The 25651-nt window shown below is 45.6% G+C and overlaps 1 protein-coding gene across 4 annotated transcripts in view; it reads right to left on the bottom strand.

Annotated features, from left to right (window-relative positions):
• The window catches only part of GSPT1 (G1 to S phase transition 1), a 583971-nt gene that overhangs the window by 425589 nt on the left and 132731 nt on the right, over positions 1–25651 (bottom strand). For all 4 annotated transcript variants that reach the window (XM_085632101.1, XM_085632103.1, XM_085632104.1 and 1 more), the window contains 2 exons: positions 13140–13217; positions 5002–5182 (listed from right to left, as the gene is read on the bottom strand). In XM_085632101.1, the coding sequence (XP_085488227.1) occupies positions 5002–5182; positions 13140–13217 (259 nt within the window). The remainder of the gene's footprint in view (positions 1–5001; positions 5183–13139; positions 13218–25651) is intronic.

The raw sequence follows: 25651 nt of genomic DNA, 5'->3' as shown, positions 1-25651 counted from the left end.
TATTCATCCTAATTATTGCCGCACAGTATTTATTGCCGCACAGTATTTATTGCCGCACAGTATTTATTGCCGCACAGTATTTATTGCCGCACAGTATTTATTGCCGCACAGTATTTATTGCCGCACAGTATTTATTGCCGCACAGTATTTATTGCCGCACAGTATTTATTGCCGCACAGTATTTAATTGCCTGTTATGTAATGCACTGATATTTATGCCTTGATTATTTATGATCTACCTTATTTATTGAATCGGTAAGATAGTATTTATTTGACGTACCCTTCCACAGGAAAAGCCTTGTGTACTGTGATTGTATTATTTATTTAATCAGCAACTAAGAGAAAAGAAGAGAGATATATTTTCAGTATAATTTTTAAGGTGTAGTGTCGTTTTTGGAACGGATGCACGCATGGTTATTGTGTGGGTATGACGTATGCTTAGCACGGTGCCTGATCCCGGACCACTCGAGCCAAGCTACCACAGTGTATGTCTGGGAGAACCCACTACCACCCTTCCGGTGTGGGAGTGGGGTTTTCTAACAATGAGTATTTCCGTTTACTTTAGTGAGTTGACATGTAGATGTTGGGTCTATAAAACGGGGTAAATAAATTGCCCCCTGGGTTGCCATGTTAATGCCCTGCATAATCTAGCCAAGGTGCCCCTGACTAAATCACTGTGCCGTAAAATATGTCGTAATTGAGCTTAGAAAGTCACCGTCGCCGTGCCACATACTATTCCCACCTCTGTGCCCAAGAAAATGGTCAATGTTGAGCCCCAGGATATGATTTTAAATATGTTGACGCTTTGCCTTTCAGCATGTCCTTGAATATAAGCTTTCTTTGTGCAGATCAGCTGTCTGTAATTGTGGAATAAGACTCACCACGGTACATACAAATCTGTGAAGATCTTGATTGTATGTGTGTGTTTGCACTGTTGTCCTTGTACAACAGTGGCAGCGTGCAGCAGAGAAGCCTGCACAGTTGCTGCTGTCTGCCCTGTACTGCCCTTGAAGGAAGCTCGCCCTTTTGGCAGGCGGCAGTGAAGCATTCACTTTTAGCGGGTGGAAGTTGAGCTTTAGCTGTAGGCAGGTGGCAGCGAAGCTTGCACTGGAGACGCGTGGCAGCGAAGCTTGCACTGGAGACGCGTGGCAGCGAAGCTTGCACTGGAGACGCGTGGCAGCGAAGCTTGCACTGGAGACGCGTGGCAGCGAAGCTTGCACTGGAGACGCGTGGCAGCGAAGCTTGCACTGGAGACGCGTGGCAGCGAAGCTTGCACTGGAGACGCGTGGCAGCGAAGCTTGCACTGGAGACGCGTGGCAGCGAAGCTTGCACTGGAGACGCATGGCAGCGAAGCTTGCACTGGAGACGCGTGGCAGCGAAGCTTGCACTGGAGACGCGTGGCAGCGAAGCTTGCACTGGAGACGCGTGGCAGCGAAGCTTGCACTGGAGACGCGTGGCAGCGAAGCTTGCACTGGAGACGCGTGGCAGCGAAGCTTGCACTGGAGACGCGTGGCAGCGAAGCTTGCACTGGAGACGCGTGGCAGCGAAGCTTGCACTGGAGACGCGTGGCAGCGAAGCTTGCACTGGAGACGCGTGGCAGCGAAGCTTGCACTGGAGACGCGTGGCAGCGAAGCTTGCACTGGAGACGCCGGTGGTCCTCCCCATGCCTGAGGCCCAGCCGGGAAGCAGAGACCCACCCCGAGCCCCTGGTGGGCGGGTGGGCAGGTGGGCAGGTGGGAGTCCCTTCAGTTGCCGGCCATCTGGTGGCGCCTTTCCCCTCGGCCATCTGGTCGCGCGCAATGCTTTCCAATGGGGCGACCAGATGGCCGGGCCGGCCTGGAAGTCCCGATGAGGGTCCATTTGCCTCCCGGATATGGAGGCGGGTGGCAGCGAAGCTCTCACTGCCGACGTATGGCATCGTAGCTCGCATTGTAGGTGGTACACCGATAGACAAATGTAGTCACAAAATGCACAAAAAAGACAAAAGGCCGCACAAACAAGAGTTACAACCCATACAGAAGCAAAGCAGGAGAGGCACATGCGGAGATACAAATACACCCGAACAACCACAAACTTATGCAGAACAAGCACAGCCACGGGGAGGAAAAAGGAATGTGAGGTATGCAGCTGGCATCCGGCCGCGCTGCTACTCGCTCCAGAGGCCAGAGGTGAGAGAATGCGGGTCATGCACCCACCTTTGGCCAATTGCGTGCTGTCTTTCTTGGAAAGACACACGCAAAGGCCAATAGCCTGTAAGCAAAAAAAAAAAAACATGCTTGTGCGTGTGGTCCAAGTTGATAGTGATTACTTGAAGCCTTGCAGGGCAGCGCATGCGCGCTGGCGAGACCTAAAAAGGGCGGTTTGGGCCTGTCCATTACTTTTAATGGCAAGGTCAAATTAGCATTTTTAAACTGATCTTCCAGGCTGCAGTCCATTGGGTGAGTAAGCAAAAGACAGATGCTGGACGGAATGTCGAGCAAATCAAACATTCACCTCTAGTCAATAGATCTGTGTAAAATCCATCGTTCTTTTGCGCACCATGCCACCCCAGTTTAGACCCAGCAATATGCAAATCAGTCTTGACCCCGTGTCTCATGGGAACAGTCCAGACCGAACTGGGAGAACGTTGGTCCCTTGCTCACATTGCCACGGGATTCAAGCTAGCCTGGCTGATGAGGAGTGTTGCCCCCCGAAACCGGTCCCAGGAGGCTGGTTTCCAGTTCAGGGAAGATCTGGCTTGGCAGTTCGGGCTGGACTGTTCCCATGAGGCACAGTGTCAAGACTTATTTGCATATAGCTAGGTCTGACCTGAGGTGGCGAAGTGAACTACGGAACGATGATGTATTCAAGCCAGATCTGTGACTGGGGGTGAGTGTCTGAAAAGTTTCTGCGCTCGGTCCATAGTCTCCTTGTGATTGTGCAGTCCATGGCGGTCATCAACAAAGGTCCTGGTTACTCCTGGTACCAAATGCTAAGGACTTACAAGTATGATAGGTTATGGTAACTGGGGTACAAGCCAATTAAACAAACGCCATTTTAAGGGTCAGATCACAGGCACAGAGTCCTGTTTAGCAGGGCTCAGGACATTCCAGAGCAAGACCACCAGTACCTAATAGTCAAAATGGGGGCAAGAACGAATGGTAAACCTGCAAAAAACATCCTAAACAGTATAGATTTGATAACTGTGCAAAATAGGCAGATGTGTGGTCGTGAATCAAAGGATCTTGACCCTTGAAAACTAAAGGCTTTTAAAGAAAAGGAGCCTTTAGGTCCAACATGGACATTCCAACATACGCATTCAACGTACACAAAGGCAAAACTGGATTCAAAGAAGAAAATACAAATGCCTGCTATTCATAAAGTTAACAGGTACTCTCGGCCAGACAACAGGAAAATAAAATAAGCATATGAAAGACCCAGTGTTAGAATTAGTGAATTACAATAATTTAACTCGAGGCACAAAAATTGGACTAGTTTAGTAGAGTGCGATAAGTCTGCAGACACTTCCTCATGGTGGAGAAAGTAGAAAAGTGGAGAAACATATTGAGAAAATACCACAAGAAGAACTTTATACATAGTAAATAAGTGAGGTACCTGTAATGGAGGTAAAAAAGAGGGGAACTTCCTATTACCACCAGGGGAATGACCCAACATTCTAGTGGAGGTTCAGGGCCTAGCTTTGGACATTAAGGGCAAGCCGAGACTCATGTTTGGAATTTCCCATGCAGAATACCAGCCATTGCTGTTCTGTCTTCTCAGTTTGTGTTTATTTTTCTAGCTGATTAGTCGTTTAGGTGCAAAAACACCCCCTAAAAAGAAAGGTACAGAAAAGGATTCTGGACAATACTGCTAGAAACCTTGGAATTGCGTGACTTTGGCAACAGGATAAACCTTGAGAAAGAAGCTTAAAAGTGGGGTATAGAAACAGTCATTTTTGTCAGAAGGACCACTCTATTGGCAGAGCAGAGGCTTAGCTAAACTTCCATTGGCTCAGAACAGAAAGACAACGGACTCTAGCTTTAATCAATAATAACTTTAGTTTAACTTGAGAACTTCACACGGAAAGGGATCTAGTCTCACAGAAATGGTCTCGCAACGGGACACTGACGTAACCTTTGTAAATCTGAGTATTACATAACTAAAGAAAGACATCCAGCCTCCTCTGCATTTTCACCATATGCTATTTTCCAGGAAAAGGTCATAGCGACCCTCTATTTTAGTAGAAGAGTTGGATAGTACTGACTGTATGCTAAAAGAACAGCGCTTACCCTCAGTCTGGAATGTTGAGAAACCGTTAGGGGATGGGGTTTAAGAGAAAACCACAAAGGACAATAAAAAAGTCATTCAGTGCAAATGGAGTAGACTATTTTTACACAGCAGGTCCCACTTTTCACTAGTTGGAAAAATATGAGGAAAAAGGTGAAGGTGGTTCTTTATGCAAGATGCATGCATGCAAGTACCAAGGTACTTTTTAAATAACAAAAAAAGGCTCCAACTCATCGAGAAACCTCAAGGCATCAGATCATAGAACACATTCTGGGCCAAACTGAAGGTGTTACACTAAACCTACTTCTGAATGACACCAATACTAGCACGTTCTAGGGATTTTGAACCTTACTTAATTAAAACTTACTAAACTGCATCATCATGAACAGTTTAATAGGCTTAAATGATTTTAGTAGTATACATATTTAAATCAAGGATTACACCCTCACCTTGCTTCTTAAACAGCTGTGCAGAAAGCTGCTTCAGATTAGGCAAAAACAAACTAGCATGAAATGTCTACAAACACTAACGCAGGTAAAAGTTTTTCACCCCCAAAGGATTCTTGAAACAGACTTGAGAATAATGTCCAACATAGAACCTCAATAACCTCTACTCACTAATAGATGGCAATATAAATATGTTGCAGTGTAACATCACATTACCCAATACAAAATGATCAGCCAGATTGTACACAAATAGAAATATAGTAAGAGTAAGATTAGGAATTCTTTCTTACCAGAACTGCGAGGTCAGCTTGAGAAGCACCACCTATCATGTTCGGTACAAAGCTCTTGTGTCCTGGAGCATCTAGGATAGTGAAATGCTTCTTCTCAGTTTCAAAATAAGCCCGTCCCACTTCTACAGTTTTACCTTTATCTCTTTCTTCCTGGTTTGTGTCTAAGGCCCACGAAAGGTACCTAAAATAGAAAAAAAGGAAGTAGAAATATTTCAAATACATTTCTAGAATCATTAAGGCATTGGTTAATCGGTGTGCAGCTAAAATAATTTCCCACAAGTAAATATTCGGCAAGTGCTCTGAACAATAGAAAGACTTGAAAAGGGCTCAATTTCTAATGTAGTTCCTTCACATTACTTTTTTTATATACCAAATAAAACTATGGTATCTCCAAAGCCAACACAACATGGGATTCATTACTAATCCAATTTCCTATGTGGGAGCTAGAGAGAAAACTCTGAAAATAATCATGGTTACTTTAATCACATAAATGTAACTTAGTCTCTCGTGCAAAGCAATGTTAAGCCTGGAAATGCATCCTCTTTCTTTGACACAGTTTCACCACTAAAGAACAGTTTCAATATCAGACTACAAAGGTAATAAAAAAAAAGAAAAAAAAGGGTGAAACAAAAAAAAATAAAAATACAAAGCTCTACATATGTCTGACAATTAACCAACAGATGGAAAACTTTACGTTTAAATAGAAAAGGAGCCTTTTTGGGAATAATGACTAACCGGCAGCACTATATAGGCAACAAAAAACATAGGGGATAGGTTATGAATAATTTATCGCTAGTTTTAACTAAACGCCCTACATTTTTTTAAACTTAATGTTTATACTGTGGAAAGCAAAGGTTAGAAAGACAATTACCAGAAACATTAAAGTTGTATCTGAATGAGGGAATATGCAGGTGGGACGTCAGTCGAAGCCTCTGAACCACAAAGAGAAGAGGTGGGAGCAGAGGAAAATTTTAGGGAAACATCCCTAACCAGTTTATCCATCGTGCATAGCCACTGGACTATGGGTGTGGGAACCTGGAGGAGAAATGTGGGCATTTGGCCTTTTCTGTTGATGCGAACAGGTCTGTGGAAACTCCCATCTGTAAAAGTAGCTGAGGAGGACTTGCAGTGGAGTTTTCACCTGTGGACTTGTTGCAGCATCCTGCTGAGGTGGCAGCCAAAATCAGTGTCTATCCCCAAGACGAGACCTCTACTAGCAAATACATTTTGTGCCAGAGGAAACAACAAAGGCTCTGGGATAGCCGAGACAGTTTTGGAGAGCCGGTAATACATGGCAGTAACATTGTCAGTCCAGAAAAGAACAGCCTTGTCTATCTTGTGAGGAAAGAAAGCCTTTTACGCTAGGTGAACAGCTAGAATTTCCAGGTAGATGATGGAGGCCATGGTACTTGGCTTCCCACTGACAGAGGACAGTCAGATTGTTTTTTTTTTAAGTGTGCGCCCCAACCTTTAGGGAGGCATCCGTTGTAACGATGGTCTGTGGAACTGGTTCAAGAAAAGGCTGTCCCTGCAGTAGGTTGTTTTGTATCTACGCCACACGCCTTTAACAGAAAATTAACTTGTAAATCAATATGAACTTCTACATTTTATTTTTATAAACTTTTAGTATGAAGTTGTTCAGCACTGAAAATAACTAACATTTGCAAAAAAAACAGTTCATTCGTTTATTTTACTGTACTCATTTTTGTAGAATAAGTAGAAGGAACCGGGTTTCACTTTGTCCAATATTGTTTCAATCCTATATACTTCATTTTTGAAAGGCATAGTAGGGAAAAATACTTAACTTAGGAAAGACGAATTTACAATCTAATGAAGTACACTTTATTGCTATAAATGCCTATTGGAGATCTTCACAAACCTTTAGAATCCTATGTTTAAGGAGCTCTTACAATGTATAAAGGATACGTCTCCTTAACTCCTTGGGAACTTAACAGTGTTCTATCCACATTAATGCCCCGCCCCTTCTGAGAACCATTCACAAAAATTCCTTACAGCAAATTACTTGAAAGGCTACCTTCGTGGTTGCTATGACACCTGCAAATATTTAGTGAAATTCAAGTGTTGTGCGCTACTGAACCATACACAGCATACCGCAATCAGAAGGGTGATGGGAGCCCACTCCAGTTCTCTTATTAAGGTGGTTTCAGACTTTCATAATAACCAAATACCTATGCCAAAGTTTTTTTTCAAAACCCAACTCCTCCAGCGGAGATCTTTATTCGCACAACATTTTAAAACTTTACAATGTAATCTACACAAAACAAAAAAATATGAATCTGATGGTCCTTTCATAAATTACAGTCTAGTAAAACAGGTTTACCTTCAACAAAACAGACCATTTCTTGATGGGTAGTTCATTGTATGTTACTTACATAGCAGGTAGAAAAAAGCCCATAATTTGTAGACAAAGCACATTCACGCAAGGTAAAGCTCCTACTTTAGCCCTCTCAGAAGTTTTATTTCAGACATTTGTATTGCTGTCACCTGGTGTGAGAAAGTGGCTCTGTATATACTGTTCCTTAATAGGTACAGGGTGTACAGAGTCCACAGACCCCAAGGGTTTAACAGAGGTTAAAGTTCGATATAACCTTACTCTCCAAAGTGGTAGCCTGGTCGAGCAGTAAGGCAGTACCAGAGGACAGTGTAAAGCACTTGTTGTACACACTCAGTCAGCAAATGGTTCCACACACTCAATAACTGAACTCTAGGCCAATGGTTTGTATATAAAAATATATGCTTGTTTTATTTTAGAACCAACACTTGGAATTAAAATATACTTTCGACAGGAGAGGTTTCATAAAAAATACTTTTGTATATGCAATAGACTTTAGTAAACAGTTACAAGTAGTTGCAGTAGGCAACTCTATTTCTAAACACAATACATTGAGCTCAATGATAAATTCAAATTTTAAGCAACAGGTTACTTTTTAGATTACTTTTGTAATTCCAAGACTGGATCCTAGATTCAGTCCTGGGTCAGTTCTCAGAATCAGTTGATGAAAGTCGACTTTGGTACTGTAATGATTTTTAACTAATATTTGGCTATTTTAAAAGTTAACACTTAGAAAATATTTCAGAGCAAACAATCAATGATTCCCTATGGAAGAAAATTCAGGTTATAGGTACAGTAGGTTATCGTTCCTTTTGTAATCCAGTACTGGGTGCCTAGACTCAGTACTGGGACCTTTATCCAAAACAGGTAAATAAATTACGTTTTCAGATGTTATACGATTTTTGAAGAATATTTAGAAATTGCAGAAATCAACACTTAGAAGAAATTTCATAGAAAAGCAGTCAATGGTTTCCTATGGAAGAAAAATGAGTTAAGGGTAAGTACAGTTGTGGGTATTTTTCAGAGTCAGTGCTGGGCACCAAGATCCAGCACTGGGAGCTCACCTAAGAGCAGGTGAGTAAATTCGTTTGTCACTCGGCTGATTTCTGGTGAATATTTGAAAAGTCCACACTTAAAAGAAATTTCAGGAAAAAGCCAGTCAATGTTACCCTATGAGGAAAATAGAGTTTGCGGTTTAAGGGTAAGTACTCGACTGGCAGAGTTGAGGCTCCGGGCACAGACTCTGGGGTCCCCCAGGGTCAGGTAGGTACAGTTGGTTCACCCTCAGCGACTCTAGGGCGGCCGGGTGCAGAGTGAGTTAGGCCCAATGTTATGCTATGAGGGATAGGGGGGCCTTGTTTGGTGGCTGCTGTCTGGCAAGCCACGCGGCTGTGGGAGCTGGGTTCCTGGTCACTTACTCAGGGCAAGTAGGAAGGAATAGAGTTTTCAATGCCAGGGCCACTCGGGCGGCTGGGTGCAGAGTGCTTTTGAGCCTTCGGGCGCTCAATGGAAGTCAATGGGAAATCTCCGGTTAGGAAAAAGACTGCAAGGTCGGGGACGAGGACTCTTCAGGTGCCACCACCACTTCGAGAGGTAAGTTGGGTAGTTGGAGGATAGGTAGGTACCCGGGATTGGACACAGAGGGCCGTGGGGCGCCGGGTGCAGGGGTGCCTTTTGGTGTCGGAAATCTTACCCTCTGTTGATCGCGTTGGGGTGGCACACTGTTCTGAGGCTGCAGGCTTCTTCAGGATTGTCGAGGGGGGTCCTTGGGTGCCGGACTCGGGGTCACAGTCGCCGTGGGGTCGTCCTCGTGGGTTTAGTTCACTCCAGCCAGGCTTGGCTGGTGCAGAGTGGGCTGGGATCGCGGTTCCGGGCTGCTGCCAGGGGTGAAAGGTAGGTTCTGAGTAGAGCCTCTACTCATGGGAGTCCCAGGGGATCAGAGTTCAAAGGTAGCCAGGTCCTCCGGGGTTTCTGAGGTTGCTGGCCACAAGAGATGCCGGGTTTGGAGCAGGAGCAAGTCAGAGGTCGACAGGCCGGTAGGGCTGGGACCAAAGCAGTTGGTGTCTTCCTCTTTTTAGCAGCTGCAGGGCAGGTCCTCTTTCTTCTTGCTCTTCGTAGTTTGGAATCTGGAATCTGGGGAAGGAAGGTTCAGGGTGCCCCTAAATACTAGATTTAGGGGAGTTACAGGTAGGTGAAGGGCAGGGGCCAATGGGTCCCTGTCCTGGGGTGGGTACACCCCCTATCCTGCCTCTCTCCTGTGGGAGGGGGGGCAGGAGCCTAGTCCTGATTGGGCAGGGCTTACCATTTTCATGATGGCGAGAGCCCGGAGATGTGCTTCACCTCGCCTCCCCCACCTGAGGGGTGGGGTTGGCAGGCTGGCACATCCCCTGTCCTTATTTGGGGTTTCCGGCCAAGCTTCCCGCCAGAGTGGGGGGTTGCAGTGGCCTGCGGAAGCTCACAGAGGCGGGAATGCCTTTGAAGCTTCCCCCTGCCCATCCTGGGGGAGGAGATTTAGCACCTCGCCCAGGATGTGCATTGTTGCAGGCCCAGGAGAGCAGGGGCTCTCCTACCCAGGGGTCCAGCAACATGTCTGCTGTGGGGCGGCCTAAGCAGCCTCAGAGCAGACGTGGATTGTAGGTTAGGTTTAAGGGGGCACCTCTAAGAGGCCCTCTGGGGTGCTTAGTACATTAATTCCCACACTGGCATCAGTGTGGGTTTAATGTGCTGAGAAGTTTGATACCAAACTTCTCAGTCTTCAGTGTTGCCATTATGGTGCTGTGGAGCTTGTGTTTGACAAGCTCTCAGCACCATGTACTCTTAAATGGCAGCACAGCACTTACAGGGCTCAGGAATGGACCTGGGCACTGTAGGGGCACAGGGCTCCTGCGCCCACACCATTGGCATAAGGCACCCAGCTAGAGGGGTGGCTGATGTATGCCATGGCAGTGTAGGTGATGGGCATGGCACACAGATGTGTGCCTTGTCGACTCTTTGTTTTGTCCTGCACCCAGACACTCAGCCTGCAAAGGCAGTGTGTGTGTGTAAGGGTACAGGGCCTCTAAGGGTGGCACAAGGAGTGATGCAGCCCTTCGAGGCCTTCCCTGGTCACAAGGCCCTGTGTACCTAGGGTACCATTTACCAGGGGCTGACATGTGGCCAGGGTTTGCCAATTTGGGTTTGGTTTGTTTTAGGGAAGGAACTTAGGCCCTGGGCACCTGATTGGCAGGAGTCCTGGGCACAGTCAAAGTACATTCAGCAATTCAGCTAAAAGTGGGGGCTTACCATGCAAGAAAGATGGCACTTTCTCACAGCAGTCTCTTCTTACAGCATGATACACTACCTGAAGAGACCTTTCTTTGAAGAGTCCTACATTATGGGCTGAAATCTGGAAACATGAAGAGAAAACTGAGCAGGGCTCAGGGAGACTCCCTTTCACACATTGTGCGGTAAAAAAAACCCTGAGGAACCTAGCCTCTTGGGATTGTTCTAGAGGGTGCTATCACCAGATTGGCTGCTACTTAAGTTTGGTTCTTCTTACAAAAGAAAATGGATAGGCAATTGCAGTGACTGTTCATTGCACTGTAGCCTACTGTAGTATTATCTACTGCTTTTATATGTATACCCCGGCCTCTCACTAAGATGACTGGGATGTTTCAAGCATGTGCATCTATGAAAGATCCAATACTGGAGGAACTCAAGATGGCTTTACTGGGCATTTATAATATCCAAATATGGCCTTGGATATTATAGGGACTAGTCTGATCATGCAGATAGATCCTCACATGAGGTATAGTGCACACTGCCTTAAGGGTGAATGACCTAGACCTCATGCAGTACTGGGCAGGCATTACCCACACGGATGTGTGCCATGTCAACTTCACTTTTAGCGACACCAAAACACACAGGCGGCAGAGGTGTATATTTGTGGTGAGATCCGACAGTCATAATACATGCTGCAGCCCTCTGGCTACCATGCCCTTGGTACCACAGGAACCCCTTAGAAGAGACTTACAGGTTGCCCAGAGTTATACCAACTGTGGAAACAATGGTACAGGTTAGGGAAACACAGGCCCTGGGAACCTGGTTGGCAGTGCACACTCAAAGTGCATCAAAAACCCACTTTCCAACAGGTGGGTACACCTCCCTTTGTTTTCTCGCCGATTCTCCTGTCAAAAGTGGGGGTCAGAACCGGCGTGAGCCAGCTGCAGATACCAGCAGATGCTGGGGGCAGCAAGTCTTTAAAACTTCCCCCTTCATGCCAATTGTGGAAACAAAAGTTCAGTTTTGGGAAAGAACACAGGCCCAGGGAGCCTGATTGGCAGGAACCGAAGGTACGCTTAATCAAGTTCAGTTAGCTGGCAAAGGGTTAGGGTGTAACCATGCTAAACGGGGCGCGCATGATACACCTCAGCAAAGAGCAGAGCACAGTTTCCAAGATGGCATGCATTTATTTCTCAAGACAATTGGAAGCACGCTCTGTATCTTTTTATTCTTGTGCATTTCGACTGCTTAATAAGCCTTGATAAACAGGTGAAGAGTGGTTTGCAAATAGAGTAACTGCTTTTTAAACTTCAAGCTTTCATGTGAATCAAAGTTCTAATGTCCTACACATACCAGAATGCACTGTTGGATCGGAAGTCTTTCAAGTATGCAGAGCACATTTCAATCCAGCATAAGTGCATTCATTTCGCTGCACTGGATTCAAAGAATTCCTTTTCCAATGCATTCCCAAGTAGTATCTTCAATACGAAGTATAACAGCAACCTGGTATGTCTTTTTGATCTTGCAGCCGAAACTTAAATGTATACATTTTCTGGTTTTAAAAGCACAAAGTTACTCCATTTGCAAACTGCTCTTCACCTGTGAACAAGGCTTACTAAGAAGCTGAAACGTGCAAGGACAAAATACAGAGCGTGCTGCTAATTGTATTGCTAAATATACGTGCGTTTGTTTTTGCTCCAGGAACCCCATGTGTTTGGGAACTACTAAGTGTTCACGACTATTGAGGAGGATCTCCTGAAGAGAATCTAAAAGGTTGCAACACATACTCTAAATTACCACAGGTAGATCAAAGTCATCTTACTTATTATTCTTAGCTACAGTATGAAAGTGGTTTTATTTCTAACACTATAGCAACAGTGAAAGCGGGTAACGTTTCTCCTCTAGTTTTTAAAAACATATTTATCCAACACGCAAGTTCACTTGCAACCAAATAAAAATAGATTAAGATGTCACTCATTTAACTTTTAATTGTAGACTTAAAAGGGTTGAGGGGAATGATAATTGAATACATACCAATTAGCATCATTAGAGTGGTTGTGGCACTGGTTAGGAGATAGGAAAAACTATTTTGCTGTGGTTAACATTCATTATGTATTCACTCGCTGCCCATAACAGCATATCCCACATAGAGAGGCAAATAGAGCTGTTTAAGTGTGTATGATTCAATGTCTATTATACAGATTTCTAGAGGGTTGAGAGAAGAAATATTTAAGGGCTGTGCATATGTGGAAGATTTAGTGCTATTAAATTAATTGTTTCACATTGCTGCATTAATTGTTGAACGTGGCACCGTATAAATGCTTTTAGGGTTTCCCAAGTGTCAGAATCTACATACAGCCTATAGCGACCAGGGGTATTGTACATGTTTTACATTTACAAAGATGTTGTAAAAACATGGAAATATAATAAAATAAATGGACACTTAACAGAGCAGGAATGTCTAGAAATGTTCAGAAAGTTGCTACTGAAAATAAGAGCCCTAAGACAAAGTAATTAAACATACCAAGTTTCTCTGTTTTTTTCTTTAGCTTCTCTTTCATATTTTTCAAGTGTTCTTTTGTCAACCATCCCTGTTAAATACCTGTAAAAATAAACAAAAGGGCAATAAAATATCAAATTAATATCCAAGTTGAACAACCAGAAACCACTATTCAACAATACCCAAGCATCGACACGCCCACACCCCAACTACCAGTATGATAGTAGTCACTTTAGTGACTCACAAAGCACGCTTCTGGATGGCGAAAACAAGTGCTACCAACGACTGCAAAATATTAATTTGTTGTATTCAAATGCATGTTTCAAAGCTGAATAGCTTTTTACTTCCATGCTTTAGACTTTCTTGGAACAGAATCAGTGTAGTTATTTAAATAAATCCAGAGGCTCCGCATTAAATCTTCTACAGACCACCTCAAAGGGAGCAAGAAAATTCCCTGTGAGGATGTCTCCAATCCTGCCACCTCCCCAACTATCTAGGCACTATAATGGGAAGTTGTTCGTTCCTGAGCAAGGGGATGTACCTATAATACCTACCCACATCCAATTTCTTCCAGAAGTTTTTCCAGTTTCGGAATGAGGCAAGTAAAGTCTTAAAACGGGTCTGTTTAAAATAGATTACCTCAAAGAACTTCAGTAGACAGTTGTGGGCTGAGCTGCCAACAATAGCTCATATGAAGGGTACAGAATATATCGCCCCACACTCCATTCCCTGTTCATTAAATAATATACTGTAGCATTGCAAAGCTGCAGCTAAATAATATAATCTGAAACTGGAGAGCGCCCACCCACCCCTATCTCTAGGTAAGCACATACAAATGTTAGCCCTCCTAGTTCTCCCGTAAGCCCAGTTGAAACTAGCGACTAATCTATTTTTTTTTGTTGCTCCAATCATTATTAACCTCCAATGGGACGGTACGAAAAACAAAACTTAGGAAGAAATAGCGTTTTAACCAGGTTACATCTCACCATTATAGAGAGCTTCAGATTATCATACCGTGTGAAGTTCTTCTAGTTCTCTAAAATAGGTATTCGGTGAAGATCTATTATACTCTCCACTTCGAAGTGATGCATATTCCTAGATCTGTAGCTTCCCGTTTAATCCTGCTATCAACGGCTAGGTTATGACCGTTAATCAATACTTGGGGTTTTAGCTTTCTTTAGCAAGCTACGATGGTCTCCCACATCCTTCTACAATCTCCTCAACAGCACAAAGCGCCCTTTCGGTGTCACTAGTCATTATAGCCTCATCAGTATATGCCAGGACTTGTGTCCCAACCCTGTAGATTGATGGGCAAAATGTCCGGAGAGGATTCCAGCCTCCTAAGAAAGGGGTCAATAAATAGTGCAAATAATAGGGGGAGATGGGGCAACCCTGCCTCGTGCCCCTTTCAAAAATGGCTCAGATTCATGCCCCATAATTTGCAGGCAGGCCGCAGGTTTATTATTCATTACGCGTACTGCATTAACAAAGCTCCCTCCCCCCAAGCCATTTACTTCGAGAATATGCCACAAAAAACACTACGACACCATATTGAAGGCTTTTTCTGCGTCCAGCAGAGCCCCCCCATAGGCTTTGCAAGAACTTCCATTGCATTGAATAAAGAGATAACTCTAGACATGATCCAATGTCCCTTGACCAGGGATGATCCCATGCTGCATGACAGACACCAGTCAGTGTCTAACACCCGCTAGCCGGCTGGCACATTTTTTCACATAGATCTTCACATGGCTATTAAACAATGTGATTGGTCTATACTATACTAACAGCTGTAGGGTCCTTACCTTTTTTTTCTTAAAAAATTATATTTGCCAGTCCTAGCTTTGTTAAACAGACTCAACAATTCCTGGTGAGTTTTTGCATAGAACACCTTGTAAAACTAAAGTGGGATGGAATCAACCCCAGCTGCTTTCCCCAATGGAAGACCAAATAGGGCCGCCTGTAATTCTTTGGGTAGTATACCAGCCCCTAAGGGCAATCTCTCATCTGTAATTTCGCTCGAATGCCCATCATTGCCAATGCCTTGTGCCACAGGGCCACAGTCAGGATCTGCTTTATAAAGATCTGCATAAAAACCCCTAAAGACCTCTCGAACCATACCGGGATCCGTAACCAAGCTACCTTGCATATTCCTTATTAAGGCAACCTGCCACCCCCTGTTGCCGTGTCCTAACTGCGAGAAAAGACCCCATTCGCTCACTATACTCCTAACAATCCTAATCTTTGGCCAGCTAAATCCCAGCCATTTTCTCGGCAAGGTGCTCATTTAGGCGAGCTTTGGTAACGGCTATCCGGTAAAACACAGGGGAAAGATCCTGCCAAGATTCTACAGCACTAATTATTCTGCCTCAAGGTCACTTAGCTTCTGATCCAATTTGTTGCTGTGTCCTAGCGCCAGCTTCTGTTTAATACTGAAGCTCTGGGTTTCTCCCCTAACCCCGGATTTGAATGCATGCCAAACTATTCCTGAGGAGGAGCTGCCTTCATTCAAATCAAAGAACCCCAGAATCCAAGGTTTCATATGTGTGACAATCTGGATCCGAGAGCAATCCACGCTCAAAAGTCAATTTTCTAGGTGTAAAACAAAGCCCAGCGATAGAGAGCTCGAGAATAATTTGATTACTGTCGAACACTACTCTAGGGAAGAGTTCAACCTGAGCTCCTGCAGCCAAAGCGGGCGATACAAAAAAATAATCCAATCTGGCAAATTTGCCATGGGGCTGAATAATACGTGTATCCTGGATCTGGGGCTTTCAAAGATGGCCACATATCGATCAGCCCCAACTCTTTAATTATTTACAGATTTATACAGCGCATAGTTGCCCGAGCCACAGGGCGTCCCAGCGCTTTCCCCAAGGACAAATGCCAAAAGACTACTCCAACCAACACAGACTAGTTACGCCAGGAAAAGCCAGGTCTTTAAAGCCTTTCGAAAGATCATATGATTCTGGAGTCCTCGGATAGAGATCAGGAGGATATTCCAGAGTTGGGCCGCCAGGACCTTAAAAGAACATCCACCAGCTCAGACTCTTTGAAAACGAGGGCTACAAGCCAATTCCGAGTTGGCAGAACGTAGGGGGAGATTCGGGATGTACTGGTCTAACAGGTCCATTAAAATCGGAGGGCCTTGTTGTGTCAGAATTTTGTGGGCTAAACATGACTTAAACTGAATTCTTTTGGCTATAGGCAGCCAATGCAACTTTGGTAAAAAAATTAGATACCGAACAGGACTTGGGAAGTTCCAGCAAAGCCCAAGCCGCAGACCTGTGGGAGGGGGGCAGTGGCATAGTCCTGATTGGGTAGGGCTCCCCATCTTCAAGATGGCGAGGGCCTGGAGATGTGCTTCACCTTGCCTCCCCCACCTGAGGGGTGAGGTTGGCACATCCCCTGTCCTTACTTGGAGTTTCCGGGCCAGTCTTCCCGCCAAAGTGGTGGTTTAGAACCGGTAGGGGCCAGTTGCTGAGTACAGCAAGTGGCCTGGAGAAGCTCAGAGGCGGCATGCCTTTGAAGCTTCCCCCTGCCCATCCTGGGGAGGAGACCTAGCACCTCGCCCAGGATGTGCATTGTTGTAGGCCCAGGAGAGCAGATGGCTCTCTACCCAGGGGTCCAGCAACATGTCAGCTGTGTGGCAGCCTAGGCAGCCTAGGCAGCCCCGGCAGCCCCTCAGACACGACGTGGATTGTAGGTTAGGTTCAGGGGGCATCTCTAAGATGCCCTCTGTCGTGCATTGTACATTAAATCCCACACTGGCATCAGTGCGGATTTAATGTGCTGAAAAGTTTGATACCAATCTTCAGTCTTCAGTGTTGCCATCATGGTGCTGTGGAGTTTGTGCCGACGACCTCCCAGCACCATATACTCTTAAATGGCAGCACTGCACACAGAGCACAGGAAGGGATCTTGGTACTGTAGGGGCACAGGGATCATGCTCCTGTGCCCACACCACTGGCATAGGGCACCCAGCTAGAGGGGTGGCCGAGGTATGCCAGGGCAGTGAAGTTTGTGGGTATGGCACACAGGAATGTGTGCCATGTTGACTACTTGTTTTGTCTTGTACCCAGACACTCAGCCTGCAAGGGCAGTGTGTTTGCGTTACGGTACAGGGCCTCTAAGGGTGGCACAATAAGAGCTGCACCCCTTAGAGGACTTCCTTGGTCACAAGGCCGTTGGTACCATTTACCAGGGGCTGACATGTGGTCAGGGTTTGCCAATTTGGGTTTTAGGGCAGGAACAAAGGCCCTGGGCACCTGATTGGCAGGAGTCCAGGGCACACTCAGTCAAAGTACATTCAGCAATTCAGTAAAAAGTGGGGGCATACCATGCAATAAAGACAGCACTTTCTCACAGATCAACTGCAAATTTTTTACAGACCCCCTAACAATAGTTTTCAGTCTGGATGGAGCCAGCAACTTTGCTTCAAAGCCAGCTTCTTGAGACGGTTTGATCAATGTCGCAGGTGCCACCTGCATTCCACAGTACTAAGACAAAAGTCAGGACGTGCAAAAAAAGAAGATTCTAAGTATGCCTTGCATCTGGGTAAGCCTTCTCAAAGATGGCCTAACAGAGCAGGAAGTTGCCAAAGAATACGAAGATGCCCTAGGTTGTCTTGAATCTCTAATGCCCTAGGGTTGGCTTATTCCGGGCGACCAGAAACCGATGTACCCTTTGGACTTCTAACACCCAGTCCCATTCTGAAAATTCCAGGGAAGGTATTCTTTAAGAGGTCCAGCATGAAGGCACGGATGTTCACTCCCTCAAGGCCTTCATCAATCGCAAGTGAGTGAAGATTATTCCTCTGCTGTCAATTTTCCATGTCCTCCAGCTTCCACTGCACATCGATTAATTTGGAATCATTCGACTTTGCTAGCTCAACTGCTATCACATCTGCCTCCAACACTGTAGCCCTTTCTTCGTTGCAGCTAAGGTGCTCACCGATCTCGGAGCATGCCTTCCCCACCTTCCGTATGCCATCTTCCAGTTTTTTTGTGGCCTGTCTTGCCCTCTTGCTGTCCACCTGTGTCTCGGCCCGATGCTCTCTAATGGACTCCAGAATTAAGCCTAACTCGGATTTTAGAGACATGCTTACTGCAGTCTGTACAGTGGATAGGGCAGTTCAGGGCTGGTGCTTCCGCCCGAGTCCCAAGTATCATTGTATGGGAATAATCCCATTTTATCCTACCACCAGCTGAGTTCTTTGCTCTACGCTTCCAGGATTCGGTTTTGTCTTTAGGGGCCTTCTGATGCTTTGAGCACTTAAGCGCTGTCTCCAGAGCCTCCAATGTGCTGGATCCAGATGAAGTGCCACTGGTCTCACTGAAATATGAATTTTGGGCCTCTGAATCAGAGTCATCTGTGAGGGAGAAGAATTTGTCCTCCGTCCATTGTGAGATCCACACCCATAGACGATCCGTTTTGAATAGTATTGTCAACCTGGTTAGGTCCATCCTCCCCAAAAGTGACAGACTGTAGAGCAAGGTTAGCTTCAACAACTTTGTGAGAAGAAGCGTGCCCCACCACAGTGCAGTTACACGGGGGTGCACCACTCTTGTCAGTCTGAGTACAAGGATTGTTCTGCTGGCAATGGCTGCGATCCAAGATCCGGCAGTCTATCTACAGCAAATGGTGCAGAGGGTCCCCCAGCCCAACCCTCGGGCATCAATTTAACATTCGGATCAAGCTCATCCGGTTTCACAGTGGAGCCGAGGAGGCTCTGCACGGTAAATAATTCCGTAATTACAGGCTGTGGCAGAGCATCCTTACAGGGGCCCGCAGTCCCCCCCACCCCCCCTCAATAATTGAACCTGTCCCATAATTTTTTTTGTTATTTCTTTTTAACAGATCGGTTCTTCCTTTTTCCCTGTTCCCATGCTCTGGCCTACTTTTACCCAGGCGTAAGTGAGTCTGCTTACCTGACCCCACACCAGCCTGGTCCAATGGAGAATCCGGTCTTGGGCCCAGTGGTCGAGCAGCTAGTCTGGCTGATGAAGAGGGTAGGGGGGGGGGGGGGGGGGGGGGGTAGGGGGGCTGTCCTTCTGGTGCTTCACGATCTTGGGGTCATGCAGTTGCCATTATTGAAGCTGGAGCAAACTGCCAATCTATTAACTCCTTTGGTGAGCTCCGCCCACCCGCAGAGACCACTGCAGCACTTCGTGTGAAACGCTCCAGCGCCAGAGAGCACCAGCCCGCAAGCAGCGTCCCCCAGAGCCAGAGGACCAACCTTCGTCTAGCATCAAGAACATGAAGGAGGGTAACGCCGATCCAATCTGTACCTCTAAGATAATAGGCAGCGTACGACCAGGAGCGCCAGGTGGAGGAGGTCTGAGGGAGAGCACCGCCGTGCAAAGTCTACTCGGCCGCCATCTTGCTTTTGTTCCTAGCCAGCTTTTAAATAGCTGCGGGATATTATAAGAAATGTTGGGGGGCGGGGGGCAGTGGGTTTTGATAGATTCCCCCTTTGCAAATACTGGTTAAAAGCACTTGTCCCACTATTTTACCGTTATTTGGCTGTTTGCTTGAATTGGTCCCGGATGACTTGGTTAAACACAAATGGAAAATGCCAGAATAGGCTAGTGCTGGAGGACACTTTTTTTAAAATAGTTTCAAATGGGAGGGTCAATTATGTGCACCTCGAACCTACAGACAACACTACAAAACGCTGTTTGACCTATGTATATCTCAAAAAAAAAGATCACAAAGTGGGGCGGTGTAACAGGGAACTGCTGTCCTAGATGCCATGCTATGGATATAAAAATTGTAGGCTTTTTAGGGGAAGTTTTGACAATTACTATTGTTCAATCTCCACAGCCTATGTTGTACGAGTCATTAGCTGGGCCTGGTTTGGAAATGATATTCATTGCAATGACAGTACTAAGGGTGTGCATCGCCTCATCCTGGATTGACCCTCAACCTCAGACTTTCCAGCAATAGAAAGGGCGCTTCCTGCAGGTTCACTTTTTTGAAAATACACTGCATGTACGCAAAGGCAAGCGGGCTAAAAACAAAGGGAGGAATTGCAGATAACCTGGCTGGCTAGGAATGAATTATTAATTTGTGTTGCTTTTCTTACTGTATTTTACCTATCTTAGCTATCTTAATGGACTTTTTACCCAACTTATTTATGTAAATTTGCTATTTTATGGGATAAAATAAAAGGAACAGATCAGTGACTGCATTCAATATAGCCTATATAGGACTAAACAGACTTACAATTCCATTATTACAATAGCATCAGTCCACGTCAGTAGCAAGATATTCCCAACTCTCCAGTATGTGGAAAAAAGGGCCAGCACATATTTGAAACCAAGTACAGAATTGGGAGTCAGTCTCACAAATTAACTTTCAAGTCTAAAATGTGTGAATACTGCGTGTCTGGTCAAATATGTATTAGTTGAAGAAAGGCTTTCGGAGGCATAATTATGGCCTTCAGAAACAGGACAGGTCACAGTCTGCTTTCAGGTAACAATTATGTAGATTTTATGCGAGGCTAAAGTACCGCTTTCCCTTCTTCCACAAACTGTAATCAGTCTACCCACTTTCAAGTCCAAAAATAGGCACCCAAAGTATGGCGGTACTAGAGAATAACAAAACTGCCCAAGTTTCCACTAGACAAAAAAGATGGCACAGGTTTAACTCCATATAGAACACCGTTTTGTCAGAGGAACTCCATGCACAGTAATCAAAACACACAGGGCACTCCAGCTATTTAAGCAGATGTCCATTCAGTGGCTTAAATAGTTTAGGAATGTGCTGTAAGAATGGCCACGAGATGAGACAAAAGAGGCTTATTTACTTGGCGTACATAATGAGAAAAAAAAAGAAATTATATATTGTTGAAACTCATTTTATGCCCAAGATAGCTTTAGTTCTGGAATAGTAAGGCACCAAGGTGGCTGGTACATGACTGGGTTTGAGATACTTCGGTAATTGGCTGTACCAGATCAATGCTTATTACAAAACAGGACTACGCCTAACCAAATAGAGCTCCACGCATACTTTCTACCAACAAATGAAGCCCAGCATTGCTATCAACATTAAAACGAGGAATATGCAGTCGGAGAGGTGGGTTTTGGGAGAAATCAGGTTCTTGGAACTTATGGACAGCAGGGTAGGACTGGGCTCCCTTCCTCATGAGATACAGGTGGTTATAACTCTTTGGCTGCATTCCTTCCGCCGGAAAGGGTGGTGGGGAGACGCACACATGAGACTTTATGACACGGTACTCTTCTTCGCCAGGTCGCCCAGTCGGAGAGATTTCAGAAGTGGGATGACACAGGGGTGTCCACACAAGGCAATGTAGTGAAAGGTCCAGTCTTGGAGTCATTTCAGGAGATGCAGTCTGAGTTCCAGCTTTACCGTAGCCAGTTGTATAGGTAGCTGCACCTCCGCCATGCCATAACCCCTTACTTACATGACCTTTGACAGCTGACAGAATTTAACCATCTGGAGGGCAAATTATAAATGGACAGGCAGGCATGCACAGAATCCCACAAATTTACCAATCACACAATACCACAAATTTGTCCGCTCTTCAGCGGACATGGCAGAGAGACATTGTTGAAGTGAAAGAGGACAGCCGGATAGAAGCCCTGGGGTCCTTGCGCGAGACGGCCATCTCCTCTCCCCTGCGCCTGATTCAGCTCAAATATCCCCATAGAGCTTGTTACACTAGACAATGCATATGGTACGTGGGTGTGATTTATTCTCGTAAGTGCCTTAGATGTGGGACTGATGAAGGCACCTTCATACACAGTGGGATTGTTCATCACTGCAAGGCTTCTGGCAGCGTGAGTACCTGCCTTGCTGAAGTTCTCTCCTGTGAGATCCCATTAGATCCAAAACGAATCTTCTCCATAGCGTCTTGGCAGGAACCACTGTAAGTGACACCTGATGTTCCTAGGGCTTACATGACTAAGAGACATTACTAAGGTATGGAAGGCGAGCTCCCCACCGTCTATTGGTGCTGGAGTAACAACTTACGGAAGTATACTAGCTTAGCACTCAATACTATATGGGTTAGAACTGACAAGTTCACAATTTAAAGAGGATTATACTGCTTAAGCCAGTCAACTACTCTTGCAATCTAGATATGAGCTGCAGGAGATGGGGATAAAACAGGGAGTTTACTAGCTGTAGAATAATTTGTTTAGCAGATTCATCACCAATTTTTGACGACCAAGTACTGGAGCGTAATCTGCACACTGGGGTGCTGATGTCCAGCACAGAATGTATGTGCTCTAACCCTTAAGTGTGCAAAGGTGGGCAAAAATGAGCTACTCCTTGATTAGCAAGGTTAACTTACATTAAGTATTTGGTACTCAGGGTACCAACGGCAAAGTGTAGACCACTTCAGAGCCAAATGACAACCTCAAAATTAAAGCACTAACAAATTTGACTGGACAAATTAATCCTTTTGACGGTCCCACATATCCCTATTTACTGCCTACAGGGCATCCCTAAAGTTTACCCAGAGGGTAAAGTGCATGGTTCTGACTAGCTGGGCATGTTTGGGATTTGTTTTGCATGTCCTGGTAGTTGAAAACCTTGAAAGTCAATTTTCCCAATTGGAAAACTGGGGACCCATTGGATAGCTTTAGGTCTTTTAATTTTAATAAAGCGTACCTTCCCAATGGGTCTAGCTAGAAGAGTGGTTCAAAGTGTCAATAAATTACTATATTAAAATCAAACTTATTGCCAAAGTCAGATTTAACAAACAAGTTACTTTCAGTAACTCGCGGCAAATTCCTTACCTTGAAACAAGCCCCAGGCATCAAACTGGACCCAGAAAAAAAATGGGGAGTCGTACCCCAGTTACACACTAGGCAGCTCTGTTCTTGGAAACTCTGGGGGGCACGGAGCTTGTCTAGGCACCAAGCTTGACCTTGAGTGATGCTCTTTCGTTTAGAGAGAGGAGTTTGACGGTTGCAGCGAGTCGAAGAACTCTACAACTTCTTGTTCTTCTTGTGCCTGTCGGACTTACCTGGCAACCTAGACTGATGACTAGCGCTTGGAATGGCTCCGCGACCAATCTCGGGACCTTCATCTTCAACGGGACTGAGCGCCGTGGCATCGTCCGAGGAGCTTGAGGGACCGCCACTTTAAGGCCTTCACATCGTGGTCACACTCCAAACACCAAGGGTACACAAAATGGGGGTCAGTCATCAACATCCGTTAGTGATAGCCACCACACTGCTTAAAAGCTTTCCTAGCTGAAATCAAGGGGGAGAAAAAAAAAACTACAAAAAGTTGAAAGACCAGTCAATCTTATCCCCATCTGAGCTGACTGGTACAAAAAGAATGCAACAGTCAGCGCGCTAGGGAGGTGCGTCTACATGGGCACCGCCATGACACCACCTACTGGTTCGTACAGGTATTGCTCACGAGAAAGCTCTGGATCCAGTCTGACACCTGGGGATTCTAAGGTAAGGAATCTGCAGCTAGAAGTCTCCATCAGATATAACTATTTTAGAAAAAGTAGCTTTACTTTTTTTTAGTTGTATAAAAGGCCACTGGAAGCCTTTTCAGATCGGGCAAGGAGATTACAATGCCATTCGGTGTGAAGTGTTCTCAGGAAAAGAGAACCAAGGAGTCATCCACTTGGAATTTTCTTCTCTTGTAGCAAGATGTCTCGGAAGTGGGTGAATTACACTTCAAGGCAAGTTGGCCTGCAAGAGACAGATGTCAATGAGCCCATGAACACCCCTTTCTTTTGTTGGCCAGCCAGCCAGCCAGCCTGGCTGCACTTTAAGATTAAGAGTTAGCTTGAAGGGCATGGGGGGGGGGGGGGGGGGTGGGGGGACTGCAATCCCTAGGTAACCACACCTCTGGGGTGGGCAAGTGAGCTCCACACAGGAAAGAAGGGTCTGGATATGCTGGAAGTGGCAGGATTTAGCATTCTAGGATAGTTAGATGCCACACTTCCCAGAAAATAGTCTGTGGGTGGGATTGCCCGGGAGGGGGCAATTAGCTACCATTAGCCAGCAGACCCACAAGCTTGTGATCAGGATAAAATTGCCAACCCTACCAAGCAAATTCAGATCACTACAGTGTAGGAAGCTGGCTCTGTATATACTATACCAAAATGAGGTAAAAGTAGATCGCACCTTAATCTCCACTTGAGGTAGTGTGATCAAGCTGTAAGGCTTTATCAGATGGTAGTGTTAAGCATTTATTGTGTACACAGGGTAGAAATGTCACTCAAAGATTGAACACTGACAATTTTGTTTGTATAAAAATATTAATAACTTTTGCTAGAACCAAGCAAGCCTGGCGCAGTTTAGTGTATTTGATCATATTTAAGGCAGGTTGAACAAAAAATACGAAGCTGAAAGATAACAACTGTTACAGGTTGGTAAATGCTTTCAATACAGTGGAAATTGTGAATTACTTTTTAGATTACTTTTTCTACTCTGTGTGATACACCTAGATATCGCACTGGGACATTTGCTAGCGAAAAGGTTAAGTAAGGAATGTTTATTTCTTTGCAGTTTTCCTCAAGTTTAATAAAGAAACCAACTCCACACATTCAGAAAAATTTAAGGAGAAAACAGGCAATGTATTCCTATGGAGAGAAATGAAGTTATTGGTTAACCGGTAAGTACTTTGTTGGGGGAGTTGGTATTCTGGGGTTAGAACTAGGGTTCCCCCAGGGTCAAGGATGCATTTTAGAAACACCCTCCGCAGCACTAGGGCAGACTGGTGCAGCGTGCTAAGGCCCAATGTTATCCAGAGAGAGATCGGGGGCCTCCGGTTGGTCTCTTCTCACTAGCAGGCCAAAAGGTTGTGGGAGCAAAGCTCCTGGTGTTAGGCTCAGGGCAAAGGGGGATCCGAGTTAGCACACAAGGTGCACCCCAATAGCACAAGGGCAGCTGGATCCAGGGTGCTGTTTCTGCGTTGGGTGCCCTGTTTTCAATGGGGATTCTTGGTTTTATTTTTTAGTTGCAGGCTCTGTCCAGGAAAACTTCCAGGAGCAACCAACAATGGGGCAGGTAAGTTTGAGGGGCTCGGACGTAGGTGCACCTCAGGTTCTTTTCAGCAAGGCAGCTGGATGCAGGGGTGTCTTGAGGTCGGATTTCACCTTACCAGGCCACTCGCGGTTGCGAGGGGGTTCTTCATGCAGAGGCTACAAACGACCTTGGGGAGTCCTGGAGGGATCAACCCACGGTGGACTCCTACTTGAGCGCTGGGTGACCTTGCTGGGCCACTCGGACTAAGGCTGTAGGTGTCGGGTGCAGTGGAGGTTCCAGGCATTGGGTTTCTTGGTCCTCGGCAGGCTCGGAGTCTGCCTTGGGAGTTTTTGAACAGAGCTGCTGTTCACAGGAGATCTGGTCTTTGTTGAAAGCAGTCAGTCCTCCCAGGGTTCTGGAGGTCGCTGACTGCAGGATAGAACGACTTCTGGCGCAGGATCTCCGGAAACTGCAGATGGGCCCGTAGGGCTGCGGCCAAGTCAGTTTTCTCGGCAGTCTCCTCTGCTGGGCGTCTTAGTTTGTCTTTCTTCTTCATAGGTTGCAGGAATCTCTTCT

This window comes from Triturus cristatus, chromosome 10 (assembly GCF_964204655.1).
Source record: "Triturus cristatus chromosome 10, aTriCri1.1, whole genome shotgun sequence".
Classification (NCBI taxonomy): domain Eukaryota; kingdom Metazoa; phylum Chordata; class Amphibia; order Caudata; family Salamandridae; genus Triturus; species Triturus cristatus.
This window is presented reverse-complemented; position numbering and strand designations above follow the sequence as displayed.